General features: G+C 58.6%; 2 protein-coding genes across 2 annotated transcripts; one reads left to right on the forward strand and one right to left on the reverse strand.

Annotated features, from left to right (window-relative positions):
- Positions 1-484: 484 nt before the first annotated feature.
- BJ171DRAFT_609460 (uncharacterized protein) lies at positions 485-15,147 on the reverse strand (the record flags this gene model as incomplete). Its single annotated transcript, XM_053115258.1, has 17 exons — positions 485-831; positions 961-1,101; positions 1,212-1,319; positions 1,414-1,506; positions 1,673-1,969; positions 2,096-2,956; positions 3,182-3,249; positions 3,366-3,623; positions 3,786-5,161; positions 5,385-9,253; positions 9,473-9,625; positions 9,847-12,550; positions 12,785-13,169; positions 13,383-14,262; positions 14,505-14,699; positions 14,792-14,812; positions 15,058-15,147. 17 exons carry the CDS (start codon positions 15,145-15,147, stop codon positions 799-801), a joined length of 11,532 nt encoding a protein of 3,843 aa, XP_052972002.1. The 3' UTR covers positions 485-798.
- Positions 15,148-16,667: 1,520 nt separating this feature from the next.
- On the forward strand, positions 16,668-18,885 carry BJ171DRAFT_10905 (uncharacterized protein). The gene is made up of 3 exons (XM_053105436.1): positions 16,668-16,958; positions 17,385-18,545; positions 18,671-18,885. Exons 1-3 carry the CDS (start codon positions 16,907-16,909, stop codon positions 18,820-18,822), a joined length of 1,365 nt encoding a protein of 454 aa, XP_052972003.1. The 5' UTR covers positions 16,668-16,906; the 3' UTR covers positions 18,823-18,885.
- Positions 18,886-19,619: the final 734 nt, after the last annotated feature.

Consider the following 19,619-nt stretch of genomic DNA (forward strand, 5'->3'; position numbering starts at 1 on the left):
CACGCGGCGGCAACTTCTGCAGGATAGGTAGGCTTGTGCTGGCAGCTCCGTTGCTCTCTGCAGTCCGCGTGATGGGGAAAATGAGGAAAATTTTGTTCCTGAACCCAAGAATGTGGGCAATCATAAACTACAATTCTCTGATGCCGTCCGGATCGATCCCAGCTGGTCGGTCTGCCGGCAGCAGGCAAAAGTTGACCCAGAGAGCTAACACGCACTATCAATTGCTACTCTGCCTCAGATCTCGCTTGAGCCGACGATGCGTCGCGATCAACCCAGATACATCCTGCAGCTTGTTGCTGGCAAGCTTGCGAGTGCCATGCCTCACCAATCCCCCTTTTGCTGATTCTCCAGCAATCCCCTCCTCCCTTACTTTTGCCTCCAAGATATGCGCGGCGGCTTCGGATCAATGATGGTTGTAATTTGCGTATGAGGCTTCACTTGCTGCGCCCGCCAGCGCAATCAAAGCAGTGACTGTCCGATGCTTTCATTTTTTCGCTGAGATCCATGCCGTCGCGCCGTCTTTGCTGGTTTTCTGGGTTCACCTTGACCACCCTCCTCCGATGCCGGATATCCACATGCTGGACTCTCGGAACGCGTCTTGGTTGACGGCCAAACCCGATGCCCAATCAACCTTGTCGCTGAGGGATGAGTGGATGAGTAGGGCCAATGCTGGCGTAATGGGCAGCGGCGAATGTGCGTGTATTCAGAATCGTGGACATTGTTGGCCAGCGTCCTCCTTGGCCCAAGGTTCGCTTCTCGTTGCCAGAGCGTCGGTTGCGTAAGAACATGTCGTGATCATCACGGCATATCCAGGTTGTGCGGAACATAGACCTGGCAGCACCAAGGGGCGCCGGCAGCCGGTGTTAGCGAGTGTTGAGTTGAGTCGTTCAGGGCCAGGCCATCGGCCGATCGCCGACCCGCATCCCACATGCATTCGGGAGGTTGCCCGGGTGCACTTACCCGAACGCCAATGCCCAAAGGAAAGCTGGTCCAGTCGGCCAGCGCATCGACAGTTCTTGCGTTGCGCTTGGCCCGGAGGATCGGCGGGAAAGGCATGTAGTTGCGGCTGACCGATTCGGCATCCTTGGTGACTGCGGTGGACTGCAGAGGGCCGGTGTCATCAGAAACACAGTTCCAAGCGAACGATTTCCCACGCAGCCGTATCTGCTGGGGCGGTGCTGTCTGGCGAGCCAGCACCCAGACCAACTTACTGCTTGTTCCGGCGGAAAGGGCGGCGGCCGCTCCAGGACCACGGACAGATCCACCACCATTTCCGTTCCCACAAACTCCAGCACCTCGCCAAAGTCAATGTCCAGGATCTGTTCCGTAAGCGCCGTGGGATGAGTGAATACGCTGGCCACTCAATTGCTGCTCCGGCACATGTCCTGGATCGAGACCAGCAAACCCGCATACCTTCAGATCGCCGTAGCTGATCACCTCGTGCGCCACATGGTCGTCCACTTCAACGGTCTTGGATTTGTACTCATTCTCTTTCATGGTCGAAAACTAGATGCAAACAGGTATCGGTCAGCATGTGTCTACAGGGCAGTGCTGGACATCTGGCACTCGTCAACATCCTCGTGCTGGGCAGTTAGCCACAGCCGCTTGAATCGGTGCATTTCCTGCTGCTTCAGTGGTGACTACCCATCCAGCCTGACAGGCTCCAGCTTACCCGCTTGGTCAGTTTGACGAACTCGCGATGCTCTGGTCTCAGGCCCTCGGCGATTTTCTCTGACATTTCTGTCAGTCGGTCGAGTATCCTGTGCTTCTCTGCCATATAGTCCACGAGAGCCAGCTTCGTGAGGCTAGTTGACGAGCCGAGGGCCGAGCCTTGTTCTTCGCTTCGGGCATCCGTGCCTGTGATCGTCGGAATGGCTACGGCTGCGCTGCTTGCAACAGCATTCTGCTGTTCTGGACTGCTGCCATCCAGTCCGTTAGGAGGCTCTGTCGTCGGGAAGAGTATCGCAGGCTGGACAGTCGCAGGCGGCTCGCTCGCAGCGGTTGTTGCATCGAGCGATGGGGGTTGGCTTGTATCTTGAGCTGGCTCCTGGACAAGCACAGGGTCGGTTACTATCGCTGGGTGCGCCGTGCTTACATCAACAATAGGCGCTGTTTGCACAGGCTCGACGGTGGTGCGATCGTGGCCATCGATCGGAGGACCGGATCCAAGTGGTGCGGTATCTGATGCCGGGCCGAGCTGGGGGTCGCTGCCAGGAAGAATCTCCACTTCGTCGTCGTCCTCGATGACCCCGATATTCATGACAGAAGTCGAATTCTGATCGGCGAGGGGAACGGTGGTCGAGGTGCTCCACGGTCGCTGGGGCTCGGGGAGAAGCTGCCCTGTCGAAGACGGCTCCTCTGCCGCCTCAGGGACCAGTTCGGGCTCTGCTGGCTGCACAGTTTCTTGGTTCGTCGCGGGCAATACGTCCAGGACCGGATCAGCAACATGACTCTGCAACGTCTCGCTCGGCTCGTCGTTGTTGCCTTTGGTGGTACTCTCGGGCTGCGGTATGGGTATAACGATGGGCATGGCCGACCCAGATGACTTTGAGTGTCTGAGACCTGAAGTACTTGGCCGGTGCTCTTCGAACCGATCGTCCGGTATCGTGTCTTTTTCAAGGGGCTCGTCAAACCCAGACGTGAGCATGGGCTCATCGCTGAGTGCTGCTTCGTCCTCCGCCAACTGTGACAGCGATGCTGCAGACTGCGCTGAGATCGCCGGGAACTGTATCGGGAGCAACGGCGGATTCGCGGACTCAGTGTCCTCGACGACCGTGATCCACGAGCTTCTCCGGCTTCGTTGGTAGTCGGGGGTTTCGGATCGGAACGAGGATGTGAGATCGGCGATCATCGATGCAATTTCAAAATCCAGACAGAACCGCATGCTGTACTTGACGAGCCAGTCGCTGAGGCCAGTTTCTGGAATCTCGATCATCAATGGATCCACCATTTGGAGCTGTGTCGTCAGGAGCACAGAGATGTGGGTTAGATTAGTACCGAATCAACACAGTGCGATGATGTAAGGCGATGCGGTCAAGATTGTTGTCATGCGGCACAAATTGCGGCGAGGAACTGGATGCGAGGGCAGCACATACGACCAGCCCCCATAAAAACCAGATGTAGTGGTAATCGCCACTAAGGAGTAACAAGCCCGACGGTTGTGCACATGTGGGATACGCACCGCTTTGAGACGTTCGTTCTGGAGGATATTGGTGCTCTCTTCAGACAGAATGATCTTGATTCCGACGCCTGTTGTTGAATAGACAGCGTGGTTGCAGTTAACATCGCATTGCGAAGCAGATTCACTTGCGTGTCAGAGCCGTCGCGAAAACGTATGCGGGAGGACAGATTGGCATGGACCAAACCTTTCACTGGGATTATGTAGGACCTCTCCTTCGTGTTGAGACGCAGCTCTGTCGAGAAGGGGCCGACCCGCTTGACCCTCAGGCCGTACACGCATCGCGCTGCGCGATTTGGACCAATGTCCACCGAGTCCGAGAAGGTGAATTCGCAGCGATCGGTGTCGCTTGAATCTGACAGCTGGAGCTCTGCCTTCAGCGACACGTCTCCGCGGTTAATCAGCTGAACCGTTCTGTAGACCCTGAGGTCGAATGGGCAGCGACCTTGATGTCGTGTGCAGGAGTGAGCAGAGATTCATGTGAGTCGGGTGGTCGACGATGCCTTGATGCATAGCGCTCTGCAGCATCGACAGCGTTGGTGCGGCGCAGCGTCGCGCACAAAGCCGTTTCCATCTCGTGTAGTGAAACCAGCACTGCAGAACTCACCCAGGTTGATCTCTGGCGGAGAGATCTCGAGCTTCATGGAGCCGCCGATGCCCACAGCAATGACCTCCTTGTAGTTGATGCCCTTGCACTCCACCACAAAGCTCGTCGCGAAGCGAGTCAGGGACATGGGCTTGAACAGCACACCAATGGTGACGGACTGCTTGGGCTGGAGACATCCCGCGGTCGTCACGACATTGAAGCTTGGGTCGCGCGGCGGGGGGATGGAGAAGGTGAGCGGGACTTTGCCCTTATTGGTGATGCCAAAGCTCTCGTGGTTGGTGTAGCCGACGGCACAGATGCCGAAATCAATGTACATGTTTTGGATGACAAACTCGGGGAAGAGTGCCTTGCCGCGGATGATGATGGCATAGACGCCAATGTTGGTGTTGAGCGAGATCTGCGTCCGCAGCTCGTATCCCCCTGACGGACACCACGAAACCTTGATTTCCTCGGTGTCTCCGCCAGGGAGGACACCCTGCGACGGCGTCACCTTGAGCGGATAGGCAGCCTTGACGTTCCAGGACAGCGGGAACCGCCCAAAGTTGGTGAACTGCAGCGGCTTGCTGGTGGGCTCGAGGACAGGGCAGATGCCCATGTTCAGAAGGGAGAATTGCTCCGGCTGAAGAAGAGCCTCTTCGCACTGCCCGACGAGGGTGACGTAATAGAGCTTGTCGATCAGCTCGGTGCGGACAACCAGCTTCTCCGAGAACTGGCAGACCTCATGTCGTGTGTGGGTGATGCAGACCTCGGACGACTTGCCCGGGGCGAGGTGTCCGCGGCCGTTGCTGATATGGAAGCGTGAGGGCTTGGTCGTGTCGCGGATGTGGTAGGAGGTGCGCACGGTGCCAGAGTTCTTCATGGTGAGGATGACCGAGGGCTGGCTAGTGCGCTCAAACATGCCGAAATCGAGGCTTGTGCTGTTGAACTCGAGGATGGCTGTTCCGGCGTGGAGGTTTAGCGGAACTGTGTGGGTCGAATACGGCGAGCAGATCGTCATGACAACCGGATTTTTCGTTTCGCGCGTCGGTGTGTATGAGATGATGACGTGGTTTTCCGAGAACGGCGCAATCACCATCGAAGGCGGGATAAACTCAATGTCTGCAAAGGGCTTCTCGAGCGTGAACGAAACCGGGTAGTTGACATCGCCGACGTTCTTCAGGCCAAGCTTTTGCTCGTAGGTGTTGCCGATGAGGCACTCGGTGAACTCGAGCGCCACCCGCGAAACAATGAGCACGGCCTCACGGCCGAGCCCGATCAGCTCAATCTCCCACGACTCTGTGTTGGTTCCCACGATTAGACGACCTGGTGCAGGGCTCTCCTCGTGCGGATTGAAGACGAGGGGCAGGTTGTAGCTCTTTCCTGGGAAGAGCGAAATCCTGCGCAGTGATGGACAACGATAGACAACGATGAACAATGATGAGCAACGATGAACAACGATGGACAATGATGGATAATGATGGACAACGATGGATAATGATGGACAGGCAGCCACATCGCGCCGCATGGCGAAGGTGGCGGTGTCAGTGAGTGGACCGGCTGTGTCGACCCGCATCTCCACCCGAACGCTCAGATCTCGATGACGACTATGTGCACTCATACCTTGACGTGGGCCAGTCGATGCCCCGGAAGAATGTGTCCGTCTCGAAGAGCTCAAATCGTGTCAGATGGAGGATGGCATTGCCTTCGTTTGTGATCGGCAAGAACGACACTGTGTCCTTTCCGATCATGCAGTGGCCAAAGTCGAAGCGACGGTATTTCGCCAGCGAAGCCTTTGCGAATCCGCCACCTCCATACATGCGCAGCCGAATGTGCTGCGAACAATCGGGCTCGAACGTGATATCCGAGGTCTGAAGCGACTCGTCCACAGGCTTGAAAATGAACTTGACGGTGACGCTCTGGCCAACTTTCAGGGTGCCCTTCTGAGGCGACACCGTCAGGCCCTGGTTATTGTTGCTGATTTTGTACGATATCTCCTTGTGCCCAACATTGGTGAAGGTCCGCGACAGCGTCTCGGGCTGTCCGAGGGGCTGGCGGAAAAAGTTGAGCAAGCGAGTGTCGTCGCATATGATGTTGACGGCCTTGGGTGTTGCCGTGAGCGCAACCTCGTGTACAGGCGTGTTTGGTATTCCCGGCTTGAGGATCAGGGTCGCCAGGAAGGTGTCCTCGGTGGACAGGTTCAGCTCCACATTCAGGGTCACGCTGCCAAAGCTCGGCAGCACACACGAAGCCGGCTCGACTTTGACGTAGGGTTTGGTGAGACTATGGGACTGGCTCGTCAGCGGCGTGCTCGTGATCAGATGGAAGAACATCTGTCGTCGCTTCAGGTTGCTCGAGTTGTTGAGGACGCTCTTGTTCTTGCCCAGCAGCAGCGTGTGCGAGCTCTGACTCCCGATGGCGCTGCGGGAGATGGTGGTTCCGAGTGCCGCCGTGCTGTTTGTGGTGCTTTCGGGATACCCGGGTGCATCGCCCATGCCGCCGACAGACGTCGAGCTTCCCTGGGAAGACGGCGCTTGTGCGGTTGGATAGACTCCGGAGCGCACCGAGTCGCCACGCTGACTCCACATGTGCGAGCTGCTGGCCACCTTCTCGATCTCGATGACGGCATCTTTCTTGATCATCTTCCGGATCATGGCCCAGTGTTCCCTGGCCGTGAACTTGACATCGGGCCCTGGTTTGAACAGCGGGTCCTTGACGGCCTTCTCCTTCACCAGCTGGCCGCGGGCCCAGCCAGACCGCGGATCGAGTGCCGAGTAAGTTTCGTGGAGACGCACGAGCGATGCACCCAGGCTGTTGGAGTGGCCGACCACCAGCCACTCGACGTTGAGGGGACACGGGATCGACCCCGAGTTGGAAATGACCAGCTTGCGCGTATACGTAAAGTTGCTGGCAATGTCTCCAAAGCTCAGATCGCCCTTGTGGCTGATGGAGATGGTGCCGCCCTTGCCACGGAGGGGAATCAGAAACCGGCCGCACTCGGACTTGACGTCGATCGTGCCGAGCGAGGTGTTGGCCGACCGCCCCGTGAACTGCACAGCGACCTCGAGACCCATGCCCGAGACCAGGCGGCAGCGCAGGCTGCTGTCCCAATTCCAGCTGCTTTTTTTCACAGCCCGGGTGGCCCCGACCTGTCGCTGCCCTTGGACCTGGAAGGGCTCGCCGATCTGGGTGATGGCAAACTCGTCGTTGTCGATGGTGGCGTAGACCGACACTTCAACCAGGCCGACATTGTACAGGAACAGACGCTTCTCCGATGCGCTGTTGAATGGGACCATGCCAAACTCGAGTCCCTTCATACTCGAATCGCGTTCCTCGGCATAGACCACCTCGAGCTTGCCGATTCCACCCTCTCCGATCAGCGTGAGCCGGAGAGGCTCGCGTTCCCACAGAATCTTGAGAAGCACCTGGAACTTGCTCTCGGACTCGGGGGTCAGGTTGATCTTGAGCGGTGCACTCGAGTCGGCTTCGATGTACCCTCGGAGCGGCGTGATCTCGAACTCACGCAGTCCGAGGGGCTGGGCAAGAAAGTCGATGCCAAAGGGCGACTCGTTGACGAGTTGGAGAATGTGTGTGTAGGTCGAGTTGATAGGATGCACTCCGAGATGCAGGGGCACAGTCGAGACCATGGGTGCAGTGCCGTTGTAGAGCGCAAGCTTTGGGATGGCGGCCTTGCCACGGATCTCGACATCCTCATATTCGTCTCCAAAAAAGACCCGCAGACGGCTGGAGACGACGAGCTCCTGGTCAGGGAAGTACTCGATGAAGAGATCCTCTTTGCTGTGCGGCTTACAGAATCCGTTCGAGGTGATGAGCTTGAAACCGGATTGGGACAGATACTGAACCCATTCCGGCACCGGCTCCGGGGCGGGGGTGGCAGTCTCCTCCAGATACGATGGCGAGTCAGGCCGGTGCACTGAGCCCGGGTCTGGAGAAGTGTGGGCATCCTTGGCCGCGGGCTCGGATCCGCCGTTCTGGCGCAGATTCCACAGCTCCTGATCATATATGGACCAGTCTTTGTTGGGCGGCTCCGGGCGCACATAGAAGCTCGCCCCAAGGTTGCCGGCGTTTGACATGGTAATGCTCTTGCGGAACCTGCGGTTGAGGCGGCAGGTTCCAAAGTCGATGGTCGTGAGCGGCGAATCGAATCGCAGCACGGGTCTTCCGCCTTTGCCGCGGACGGTCCCAGACATCTTCTGGAAGTCACAGTTAAGGAGGATGGAATATTCAACCTCGACCAGGGCACTGGGCCGAAATGACAAGACGATCGTCATACTTTCGTTGACCTGAAGAAAACCTTCGCTTGGCTCGATCAGGATCTGCGACAGCGGCGAGAGCTTGACTTCATTGAAACTCCGAGCCAGCTCCGCTGTCTCTTCGACATCGCGCACCTTGCCGAGCTTGAGAGACTCGAGCGTCACCTGGTATCCAAGCGTGATGTTGCCCTCGTTCTTCATCGTGAAGGACTTTTTGGTCGTCGAGTTGAGGAGACAGACTCCAAAGTCAATGTTCTTGAGGGCATCGGCGGGGGTCAGCGTGATTTTGGGCACGCCGACAGAGCCCCTGAGGTTGATGATGAAGTAGTCGCCACGGCTATCTGTCGACTTGAGGAAGGCCTTGATGTTCAGATACTCGACTATGTAAGGCGTGTAGACCACATGAAGTTCTTTGGTTTCGTACGCACCCAAGACAACCTCGCCGTTGCCCCCGCCCTCTAGCACGACGTACGGGTGGTGGCAGACAAACAAAATGTGGGCCTCTGCTGCGCCTTTGTTCATGACTTGGATCGGTTTGACGTTGCGGTTGCGATAGAGCGCCGTGCCAAAGTCGATCTCCTTGGTGAGCACGACCAGCTCGGGATAGCTTCCCTCGCCCTTGATCTGGACGAGGAGGGGCTCCAGCGAGACCCCCACGAGCGATTGGTGCGTGATCTTGAGGAGACTGTTGAGTTTGCCGACACCCTTGGGCTTGAACTCGACTGTGACGTCGATCTGCCCACCGCCTTCGAGCAGTCCCTGTTCGGGATCGGCCATGAACTGCGAATCGGAGCACTCCAGAAAGTACTTGACCCGCAGAATGCCGAGGTTGGTGAGCTTGAAGCGGATGTGCTTCTTGACGCCCACGCGCAGCACACCAAAGTCAATGACGTTCGTCTCGATCGTCAACTTGGACGAGGCGCCCGTGCCATGGACCAGAATCATGGACTCGGCAAAGTCTTCGGTCTTGAGCTTGAGGTACGCAAAGAGCTCGTACTGCGGCATGCTCGGGCAAAAGCTCAGATCGACGGTCTGGGTGCAGCCCGGAGCGAGGGTGCCCTCTGGGGGAAACGTGCGGACTGGGAACGGGATTGTGGCTTCGTCGTCTGGGAGAGGTTGTGGAGCGAACTTTGGGATGGGTACGTACTTGATGCTCTCGGCCTCCAGGACCCAGCGCAGGGGAATGGTGCCGGTATTGGTGAATTTGACTTCCGAGCGCTGTGGATGTGGATGTGGATGTGGATGTGGATGTGGATGTGGATGTGGATGTGGATGTGGATGTGGATGTGGTAGGTGGTAGGTGGCTCGCGTTAGTCTCACTGATTGATGCCCCGTCGCCTTGACTACACCGATTCATTGCATTGATACTTTGTTGAACAAATAGAGTGACACGGTGGACACACACAGCCTCCTCCCTCCCCCCACAACGATACCGACATGGCGACAGTGAACGGCGCATATACCCATCTCAAGCCTTTTCTCCCACGGCTGGAGAGGCGGCTGGATGGTTCCAGAGACCCATATGAGATACTGCTCGTGCTCGCCGTGGCTTGTCTCAACATCGATCCGGAGTGTGCTGGTAAAGTCGCCCTGTTGAAGCGACGGGCGGTGAGTGTCGATCGGGGTGTTACGGTGTCGCAGATGGCGGGACGGTATCTCACGAGATGGCGGGACGGTATCTCACGAGATGCCGGAGTGCTGCTCGCAACATCGATCTCGGAGATGGAAAGCGACGACCCAAGACTCTCGCAGCACAAGGCCACGGTTGGTGCCTCAGCATCGTATCAGTGTGCTGAAGCAGGGTTACTGACCTTATCGAAGCCTCCAAACGTGAGCCGGATCGGGAGAGACTGTAGGGGTGGCAGACGAATCGGCGGGAATCGCGCGGTAACCTGCTCATTCAGGGTTGACATCAGACCCACGCCGGTCTTTTGGCGACGGCGACGCATGGTCAGCGAAGGCGCCTGGCCGGGTGAAGATCCGTGCTTGTCCGAGAACGGATTGCTGCTCCGCTCCTCTCGCTTGAGGAGATCAACTTCGTCCCAGTCGACTTCAATGTCCTGAGGACGCTCGGCGTCAAAATCGTTGGTGGTGTCGGGTGGACTGATGGCCGGGTCCTCGGGCAGCTTCCAGATCAAATGGCCGTCGTCGCTGACAGAAATCCGCTTGATGATAAAGTCAAAGGTGCCGCAGTTTTGCAGCACGAGGGGCATGGTCTTGGGCTGGGTGATGTTGACCATCCCATAGAACACCGTGTGCTTGGGTGCCTGCACGACATCGGCAATGCGGGATGCCGCCGGGATCTTGAGAGGCTCGGCCAGGTTGGACCTGAGGACCGAAATTCCGCCCAGGCCGACAAGCGATAGGAACCTTGAGCTGCCAATGTACGACAGCACCATCGAGCCAAAGGCGACGCCAAACGAGGTTGGCCGGAACTCGATCATGATCTCTTTCTTTGACGAGCGCGCGACCACGATTTCGGACTCGGGGACGGAAAACGGGTGCGCCGTCGAGATGGCCGTGGCGGTGTTGAGGTGCTGCCGATTGACGAGGACCAGCTCCTTCTCGTACGTCTGGCCGAGCTGGACCTCGCCAAAGTCGACAAACTCGGACACGGGATGGAAGGTGAGCTCGTTCTCGCCAACGCTGCAGTCGAGGGCAACGAACGGCATCGATCGGTGGATGGTACTGGGCGGCAGTCGGTTCCAGTCGCTCAGGTGCGGGATGGACTCTTGGTACTGCATGACCAGCCGTCCGTTGAAGCTGCCGCTCGAGTTGGACTGGCAGATGATATCCAAAAAGTAGCACTCGAATGGCTTGAGGGTCACTTGGGTACTTGCCAGCGAAAACGGACACGCCTCCATGCTCATCTTTGCGGCAGCAAAGGGAATGACCTCCTGCTCCGACCGCGCATTGGCGGTGCGGCCTTCCCACACCATCTCGATCGGCGCACAGTTGCGGATGATGGCGCGCTTGGTGAACTTCTCGCCCGTGCTGCTGGTGGGGAATTTGATGCGGTCCAGAGGGTGGCGCATCTCCAGGACAACAAGGTCGCTCATGATCCCGACCAAGGTGCTGCTGGTGACCCCAAACTTGAGCTCGTTGCGGTCCATCACGACGATCGAGCCCATCGCAGAGTAGCGTTTGGCATCCGGAGGCACTTCGTATCGGAAGAAATCGCGGCTCATGTTGATGGGAATGTCGAGCGAGGCGCCGGCCTCGAGGATACCCTCGAGCGGGATCAGTGTCGAGAAGGGAGGTGATATCCAGATGCAGTAGTGCTGCGACGAGGTAGAGATGTTGACCAGGGTAACATACTCGCACATGGTCTCGCCAAAGTCGCGCAAAAAGTCGCTGAAGACGGTCTGGAGGCCGGGTTTGAGCTCCAGCAGCTCGGACTGTGGGCTGGCGTCGAGAGGATCGGTGGTGATCTGGCCATCGTATTTGCCCGTGGGCACCGTGAAGTCGGGATGGTGGAAGAAGCTGTGCAGGTTCGCGAGCTCGTCCTCGTTGGTCATGTAGTAGTCGCTGAATACGAGTCCGTTCAGATGAAGCAGTGCGATGGCGGCCTTGCGCGGCTTTGTCATCTGGACACTAAAAGTTGATCGAAACGACCCGTGGTTAGCTGAGAGCAGCCGCACCTCCACAACGGCGGTGAGCTTGGGGCCCATGGTGAGCGAAACGCCGCTGTGCTCCGGGCCCTCCCAGGGCTTAAGGTCGATGGAGATGGAGCTTCCGCGGTTGGCATAGTCGGTGTTGAGCAGGGTGATCTTGAAGGGCGACTGCTTCTGCACTGCCAGGGTCAGATGCACCGTCGAGTTGGACAGGTTCGAAAGGGGGATGTAGACAACAGAAACGTGGCCTATGAGGGTCGAGGGTAGCCAGATGTTGTCAAGCACTGGCACGATGACATTCGGCCCCGAGATGGTGAGGCAGTCCACGCAGACAGTATCGGATCGCGGCGCGTGGATCTTGAGCATCTCCTGGCGCATGCCAACGATGATGGAGAGAAACTCGACCTTGATCTTGCGCTCTTCGCCGGGAGCCAGAAAGACAGGCTCTCCGTTGTTGACAATGATCTCGTGCGTGCTCGTCTCGAAGGTGACCGGGAGGCTGTGATTGAGCTGGCAGTTGCGCAGGACAAGTGACTTGGAGGCTGCGCTGTAATAGTGGTCCGTGGGGCCAAAGTCGAGCTTGGAGTCCAAGACTCTGAGGGCCGAGCCGCCGACCCCCTTCAGGGTCAAGAACCCAAACTTGCCACCAAAGGTGACGAAGGCGACACGGTCCTGGACGGGGCCGAGGGCGGTTGGCGTGAACTTGATGGTAAATTGCCGGCGGGCAAAAGCGGGGGTGGTCAGCTGTGTTGAAACCAACTGGAACATGGAGCTGGTTTTCGACTGGATGATGACAAACACATGAGCCACCTCGATAGGCAGCAAGCTGTGGAGATTGATGATGAGACTCTGGGTTTCGTTGAGTGGGCAGAAGCCAAAGTCGAGCATCTGCGGATAGACTCTGACGGAAGGCAGGGGGAAAGCCTTGATGGCGAGTCTGGAGTCGAGCGGCCAGCCAGCAGGCGCAGTGGCGGTTGGTTAAGGGACATGTTGGCGAGAAAAAGACACGATGCAGAAAGGCAATGGAGGGGCAGCTCGGATCATTCAGTATGCGGGAGAACAGCATACGGACACAATTGACAAATCAAAGGCAAAGTATGGATACGCACACAGCAAATCAACGTGGTCTGCGTACCTCTCGATCGGAAATCCGTTTTCGTCGCGTACGCGGATGAAACCCTGAATCTCGGTCTTGAAGGTCTGATCAAAGGGGCGGGGCGTATATGTGATGTTGATGGCCATGGAGCCATTTGGCTCCAGAACTCCAAAGGGCGGCGTGGCGTTGAAGTATTTCAAGGGATAAACTTGAAGCTGGAAGACGGTGCTCTTGCTGTGGGACTTGTTGTTGAGGTAGACAGTCTTCTTGAATGGGAAGCGCGTGAATCCAAGGGTGGGAGGGATGATGTTGAAGGAAACCGAGCCACTGCCGGGCGGAACATCAAGCTCGGTTTTGAGAATGTCCTGCATCTCGGATGAAGTCGGGCGCGATGTTGAAACGGTGTCGACGACGGGCTGCTTCTCTGCGAGGTGCATTCAGGGAAGGGCAAGTGCCGGATGGAGATGCGAGAGGGTGCAGATGGAATGAGACTCGAGCTTCGTGAGGCGACGGACAGCACCGCCATAGCCCTCAAAGCCCTCAAAGCCCTCAAAGCCAGACAAACAGCGACGAGCACACAGTCGCTGACATTCTCTTGCGACTGAGCCCAAGAATGGGCACGCTTCTGGGCACCTACTTTTCTTGACAATACCCCTCTTCTCTGGACGGCAATCCGAATACAGCGGCATCATGATCGAGTCGGTCGAAATCTCGAGTGGCTGCGCAGCGGACATGCTTTTCTTGATTGCCAGGCGCTTTGAGCGAGCAGCCTCAAGAGCCGAGTCGCCCATGGGGACCAAATCCGTGCCGGCGTCGTCAAAGAGCCAGGTCCAGCGGCGGTTGGAGTAGCCCTCTGCCAGATGGGTGAGGTTATCGGGTGATGACCGAACGGAAACAAGGACTTTGTCGGTGGGACGGTTGTACCATCTCATCCAGAAGAGCTCGATCTCCTTCTTGACCAGCGGATGGATGCTCCGCTTTGGCCCGGAGCTTGAGCTGGGTATGTTGGTGGCGGTGGCGGCCTGCATGGCGGCGAGGATTGCCGCCTCTTCCTCGTTGATCTTGTCAGTGGTCAGCTGGATGTTGGGCTTGAAGAGAGTTTCGACTCGGCGTCTGTTTTGATTGGTGATGGGCATATCGCAGGAAATGCAGTGGAGCGAAGCGGCGAGCAACAGAAAGTGGGTCTGTGGGGCCAAGAGAATCGGCAACAGGCGGTCGAGATAGCCGGTGAGGCGCTGAACCAAGTCCGTGTCCTTGGTGGAGGCAGAGAAGCGCGACAGACACCAGAGGTAGTGGATTCGCGAGTAGAAAGTCTGGGGAGGGGCATATGTGTTTTGGTGGAATAGTGACGGGCTGGACTGGAGGGCCTTGTCGGGATCCTCGGGAAAGACGCGGAGAGCCTGCTGCATCACAATCTTGATGGCGATGGCGAAGAGATGATTGGGAAAGTCGCTCATGTTCATGAAGTCGCAGCAGCAGCCGAGCAGGAAGGCGGCCAGACCCGACGATCGTTGGTACTGGACGGATGTGGTACGAGAGCGGCCGGGTTAGTCACTAATGCATGGTCTGAATGGAATCGATGGACTGGACGGAGTCGATGGACTGGACGTGCTGGGCGAACCCGATCGATAGCGGCGCTCGTTGTGATCACGGAGATGGAGTGAGTGCTCGCGACGCTGAGGCGGCCGTGGGATTGCCATGATGCTCTGTCGGGAGGAAGTAGTTGCCAATGGCAGCCGCATAGCAGGACCACTCGCACCTCATCAGCGACAACAATATCGCAGAGCGTCTTCACCAGCCGCTTGCGGGTCTCGAGAGTTGTGCTTCGCGTAATGGAGGTCGAGACGGCAGCGATGGTTCTCAAGGCTCCGTGCCGCACGGTGGGCTCGTCGCTGTGGAGCAGCTCCAGGAGGTGGTCCCATGCAGGACCATATTCGTGCGACTGGAGAAATGTCTGGAGCAAGGCAAGCCAACGGCGGTGTGAGGCGACGCGTGGTGAGAAGCTCGAGCGACGGCTGCGAGTGAGAATCGATGATGAATACCCACAAAGTCGATGCCGAGGACGTGCTGCACGGCAGGCAGGCAGTTGAAGCCGACAAAACGACGTGACGCCGCCATGGACAGCGGACAACAAGGACCGAGAACGCCGGTCGAGGCGGTGAACCACAGACGAGGGCAGCCGGAAGCGACGGGGCAAGGGGGCGGGTCGGAAATCGAAAGAAAGAGGCAAGGGCTGTGGCTGCGAAGGAGGGAAAGCGCAAGGCCGGAGCCGATGGGGGGCGGCGGCTGGAGAGGAAGCCGGTCAGGGGTACTGGTGGGATGCGGGCAGGATGCTGGCAGGAGCTCTGAAGGACGACTGGTGTGGCGGGAAGTGCCGGGCGGGAGAGGGCAGCGCGGGACATGGGCGTGGCAGCGATCTGATGGGCGATGAGATGCGAATGCGATGCGAATGCGATGCGAATGCGATGCGATGCGCGATATGTGACTTGTGATATGCTCTATATGTTATATGTCCCATGTGATATGCGATACGCTCCGTGTGATGTGCGACATGTGATATCAATTGGGTACCGATCTGGGCGGAACAGTGTCAAAGCGATCCCACACACCCGGCACGGGTGGCTCATGGCTGCCGCGAATCGCCTCATGCCCGGAGGCAACCCGGCGCAGCGGGCACCACTGACGGGCATCGGGAGAGGGCCAGCCCGGGTGGCACAAGCAGGAAGAAGAGGGACACACGGAGAAGCAGGGGCAGCAATATACCGCGTGGGATATGCAGCACGGTGGGGAGGTGTACAGCATGTTGAAGCAAAAATGGGACACATTGTCTCAATTGGACAAAACGCGGCGTAGTCGGATCATATCACAAGTGGATCATATCATTTCCCTGCGTGTCCGTCCCATGGAGTCGGTCTGCCTCATGGAGTCGGTTCGTCCATGACTCCAATATCTGCAGTCGATATCTCGTCGACAGAGTCCACCACACCACGCAACCCACGCTAGTGACCTGTTTCAAAATGGATTCGCTGTAAAGTTGAAGAGGATTGCCAGCGTGGCATGCAGCCGGCAATGATTACCAGATCTGCGATCGGCAACAGAGAGCAACGGAGAGCGATTTGAACCTGAAAGCCACGCGCCGACAAGGCCCAGGCAACAGGAGCACTCACGAAAAGGAAAGGCTCTGGAACAGGGGAGCACCCCTGTCTCACAGGCAAAAGAAAGGGCGAGACAAGCCGCAGCAGTGGCCAGGCCTGTGGCCACAGCAGGCTTGTCCAGGGCGGGCGACGCGTTGCAGCGGCGCGGGGCAGTCCGGGGCGCCGGTGGCAGCGGTGCGCGGCGGGCGGGGGGCAGCGCGGGGCGCCGAGCAAGGGGTCCCGCGGAGACGGCAGAACTGCGGCAGGGCTGCCGCACAAGTGGGGGGGAGGGCGGACAAGCACAGGGGCACACTCTCTGTCGATACGCTCTGTGCATCTCCGAGAGGCGCGGGTGCAGCCCACACAGCAACCCGGGCGCAGACAGAGCAAACAAAGCAAAGAAGAAAGGGATCGCCAGCCGCGTTGTCGCTGTCGCGCGACCGAGCCACGCTGACACAGAGGGGCGCCGCACAAGGTTGGAGCGCGGCGGCGGCGGCTGTTCGGTTGCTGGTGTGGATCGGACAGAGCTGTTGCGGATACAGACACAGTGCTGACCAGGGCTGACAAGGACTGACACAATACAGCACAACGGCACCACAGCACTACGGCACCACAGCACAACCGCACCACAGCACAACACTGCCCCGCACGCCAATCGCCGCCTGTCCAACAACGGACGCCGTCACATTGGCCTTTCTTTTCTCGGCCGCCTTTCGTGCCTTGGATCCAGCGGCCCCCCCAACAAAACCGCAAAGGTGCGACCCTCTCTCTTCCGGCTCCTGCTTGCCCGTGGCAGAAAAGAAAAGGCGTCGGCCTTGGTCTCAACCCTGCAATCCTGCTTGGGCGGCTCTCCTTGCCTTATATCTTCTCTTCTGCTCTGCTCCCATCTTGCATCCTGTTCGCCTCCCCGACCAACTAACTGACCGACCAACCGACCATCCGGCCGACCCTCCGACCAACGAGTCATCCTGTCCAGTCCACGGAGCTCATTGGCACCCCCGTCACCGCACCATCCGCCTGAGGGAAAATGGACCTGTCCTTGGCTCTTGCAAATGCCGGCATCAGAACTGGAAAAGATGGTACTGGCTTTCTCCATCCTTCTTTGCTTGTTTGCTTGCCTCCCTGCCTCCCCGCCTTCTTGGCCCCCCCCCACCTTCGTTTTCAGCATCCCTCCATCCCCTGTGTCGTTGCATCCAGCATCTCTCTCTGCCTCGTCGGCAACCCCTCAGCAGCCCCTCGGTGCTCTGGCTTCACCACCGGCTTCACTACCGGCCACTACCGGCTCCTTGGAGACCGCACCAGGCCCCTGCAGCCTGCGATCGCTGTCTCGCTTCCAAACTATCGGGCCTTGGCCTTGGTCGTGGTTGGGCGGCGTTTCTATCGGGTCCGCTCCCCCACTCTCCCCTCGCCTTCTCCTGGCCCAGCTCCCGCTTCTTGGCCCAGACCAGAGCCGCCGCGTCCGGCTGCATGTGCTCATCCTCTGCATTGTCTTTCTCTCGCTCCAGGATTCGAATTTCAGGGTGACCCCATCACCGACTCGCTGCGGCTCCTCAGAGACTTTCTCTGGTCCATCAACACCGCTGCTGCTGCCGAACAGATCCAGGCGCTTACTCTGTCGCTCCTCTGCTTCGGCAGCGAAGGGCCCCAGCCCCACATCTCCTCAACATCCGGCCTCTTGACTTCTACTCACTACAACTACTCGCTGCCCGTCACTGCCAGCACCCCTATCCGGCCCAAAAATCAGCCTCAGCCCCATGCGCAACCCACCATCGGTACTCCTCCCCCATCTCCAACGGCTATCCCATCAGCCTCGCCGACCCTGCCTGCTCCGGCTCCCGCTCCAACTCCAGCTGCAACCAATGTTGCCTCCTCGACCCAGTCGCTTGAACCTGTCCTGCTCCCTGAGTCCCAGCCTCAACCTCAACCCCAGCCTCAGCCCCAGCCCCCCCAGCCCCAGCTCATGAGCTCGGCGCCCACGACGCTCCCTGCCGTCGCTGCTGTTCCGTGGGAAACCTTCCGAGTCTCCCCAAAGTCCGGCAAGGACTTGCGACAGTTTGCTACCCTCCGCAACTGGGAGGAGGGCCGCCTCGAGCGATGGTGGGACTGGCGCGACCGACAGCTGCTGCTGCTTCTGCAGGAGGAGCAGATCCGCAAGCGTCGCCGAGAGTTCCTGTCCAAGCTGAGAACTCACCCCTGGATCACGGGCGAAAAGTCGACGGCCCCGCGCGTCACTCGCCCGACCGAGGAAGAGCAGCGCCGCGAGCACCGCCTGCAGTATCTCACCAAACTCCGGACCTACGTGCCTCCTCCCGAAGAGCGGCAAACCTCCGAAACTACCCCTGTATCACCTTCGTCCGCCACGGCCTCCCCGACAGCGCCCGCGCCAGTGGCAGTGCCAGCTCCGGCTCCCTCTGGCTGTGCACCTGCCGCCGACGAAGCCAAGCCTGAGAAGGACAGCTCCTCCGAGACTGCCCGCGCCTCGCACACCACACGCCTGAACACTCTCGCAACCTTGAAGCAGCGCCGAAGCCTCGAGAACATCTCGGCGACTCCCATCGATCAGATTTGCGTCGGTGGCAGCAAGTTTGGCCAGCAGGAGGAGGCACCCTCGCATTCCTCCGGCGCCTTTGTCCGATCAGGCGTCACCGACTGGGACAGGTGGTGTGGTAAGTGTTGGCGAGGCCTTCCATGCGAGCTGTCGTCGTTGATCTTGCTGATTGTATCGCTCATCCAACCCACCGGGGTCGCTGACTCACCATGGCCGCGTTGCCGTCTCTCGTTTTCTCTGCAGCCCAAGAGACGCTCCGCAACAAGCGCGAAAAGATAAAGTCCTATCTCGACTCGGCCATCGTCCGCATGGCTGCCGGCCCCGACGCCCCCGCAAGCTCGTCGCGGAACAAGTTTGTTGCCCGGAGAAAGGTCCTGGAGTGTCCTCCCTCGTAGACAACCAGACCCTAGCCGCGGACACTGTCGCGGACCTCCCAGGATCGGACTGTTCGGCCAGAGCTCGTGCGTCTGCCGCCGTCTCTGTTGGCCACCGGCCGCCTTTGCCTCGTAGACTATCACAGTTCACGCAGCCACCTCTTCATCCTCCTGCATTGGTGCCTGCTGCAACCACATCGCACGATTCTGATACATTTCGCACACGATCCACCAAGCCAGCCCTTCACCAACGCCTGCTCGAGAGGAAGCTCTCGTATTTATCCGGAAACAACCTTCACCTAATCGTTGTACCTTTTGTACTGCCGCTGTACCGATTGTGTCGCTGCCCTGGACTCGGCCCAAGCTCCACAGGACTCTGTCCATGGCCTCTAGCCCTTCATTTTTTCCCCCCTCTCTCCCTCTCTTTTTCCCTTTTTTCTCTCTTTCTTTCTCTCTTTCCACCATTCCCGAGGGGCTTTGATATGACCCCTCATTCGCCTCCAGTGCCACGGAACGGCATCGATCTCCCAAGCAACTTCAACGCTGGACAAATCCCACCACACCTCACTCAACCACAGACATGCGAGCTGCTACCTCCCCAAGCACACTTGCTGGCCTCTTCCGATAGACCTCTCAGTTCCAACTTTCTCTCGGTCGGCTGTTTTCCGATCGAGCCTCGCATGTCCGGCCCATCCTTCCCATCGACTATCTCCTGCGCTCCGGATCCTGGACCCCAGTTCCCGAGCATCTCCCACGAGCGGATCTAGTCGCAACGAACACACCTTTGCACTGCTGGAACAAGTGAAGATATCAACGTT

The sequence above is a fragment of the Polychytrium aggregatum genome, assembly GCF_025602895.1.
Source record: "Polychytrium aggregatum strain JEL109 chromosome Unknown BJ171scaffold_1, whole genome shotgun sequence".
In the NCBI taxonomy this organism is placed as follows: Eukaryota; Fungi; Chytridiomycota; class Chytridiomycetes; order Polychytriales; genus Polychytrium; species Polychytrium aggregatum.

What these genes read in the sequence shown, in the direction of transcription:
- BJ171DRAFT_10905 (XM_053105436.1), top strand. Translation starts at nt 16,907, where the DNA reads ATGGACCTGTCCTTGGCTCTTGCAAATGCCGGCATCAGAACTGGAAAA. An exon ending in CATCAGAACTGGAAAAGATG is followed by an intron (nt 16,959 to 17,384) that starts GTACTGGCTTTC and finishes CTCTCGCTCCAG; the next exon opens with GATTCGAATTTCAGGGTGAC. An exon ending in CGACTGGGACAGGTGGTGTG is followed by an intron (nt 18,546 to 18,670) that starts GTAAGTGTTGGC and finishes TTTTCTCTGCAG; the next exon opens with CCCAAGAGACGCTCCGCAAC.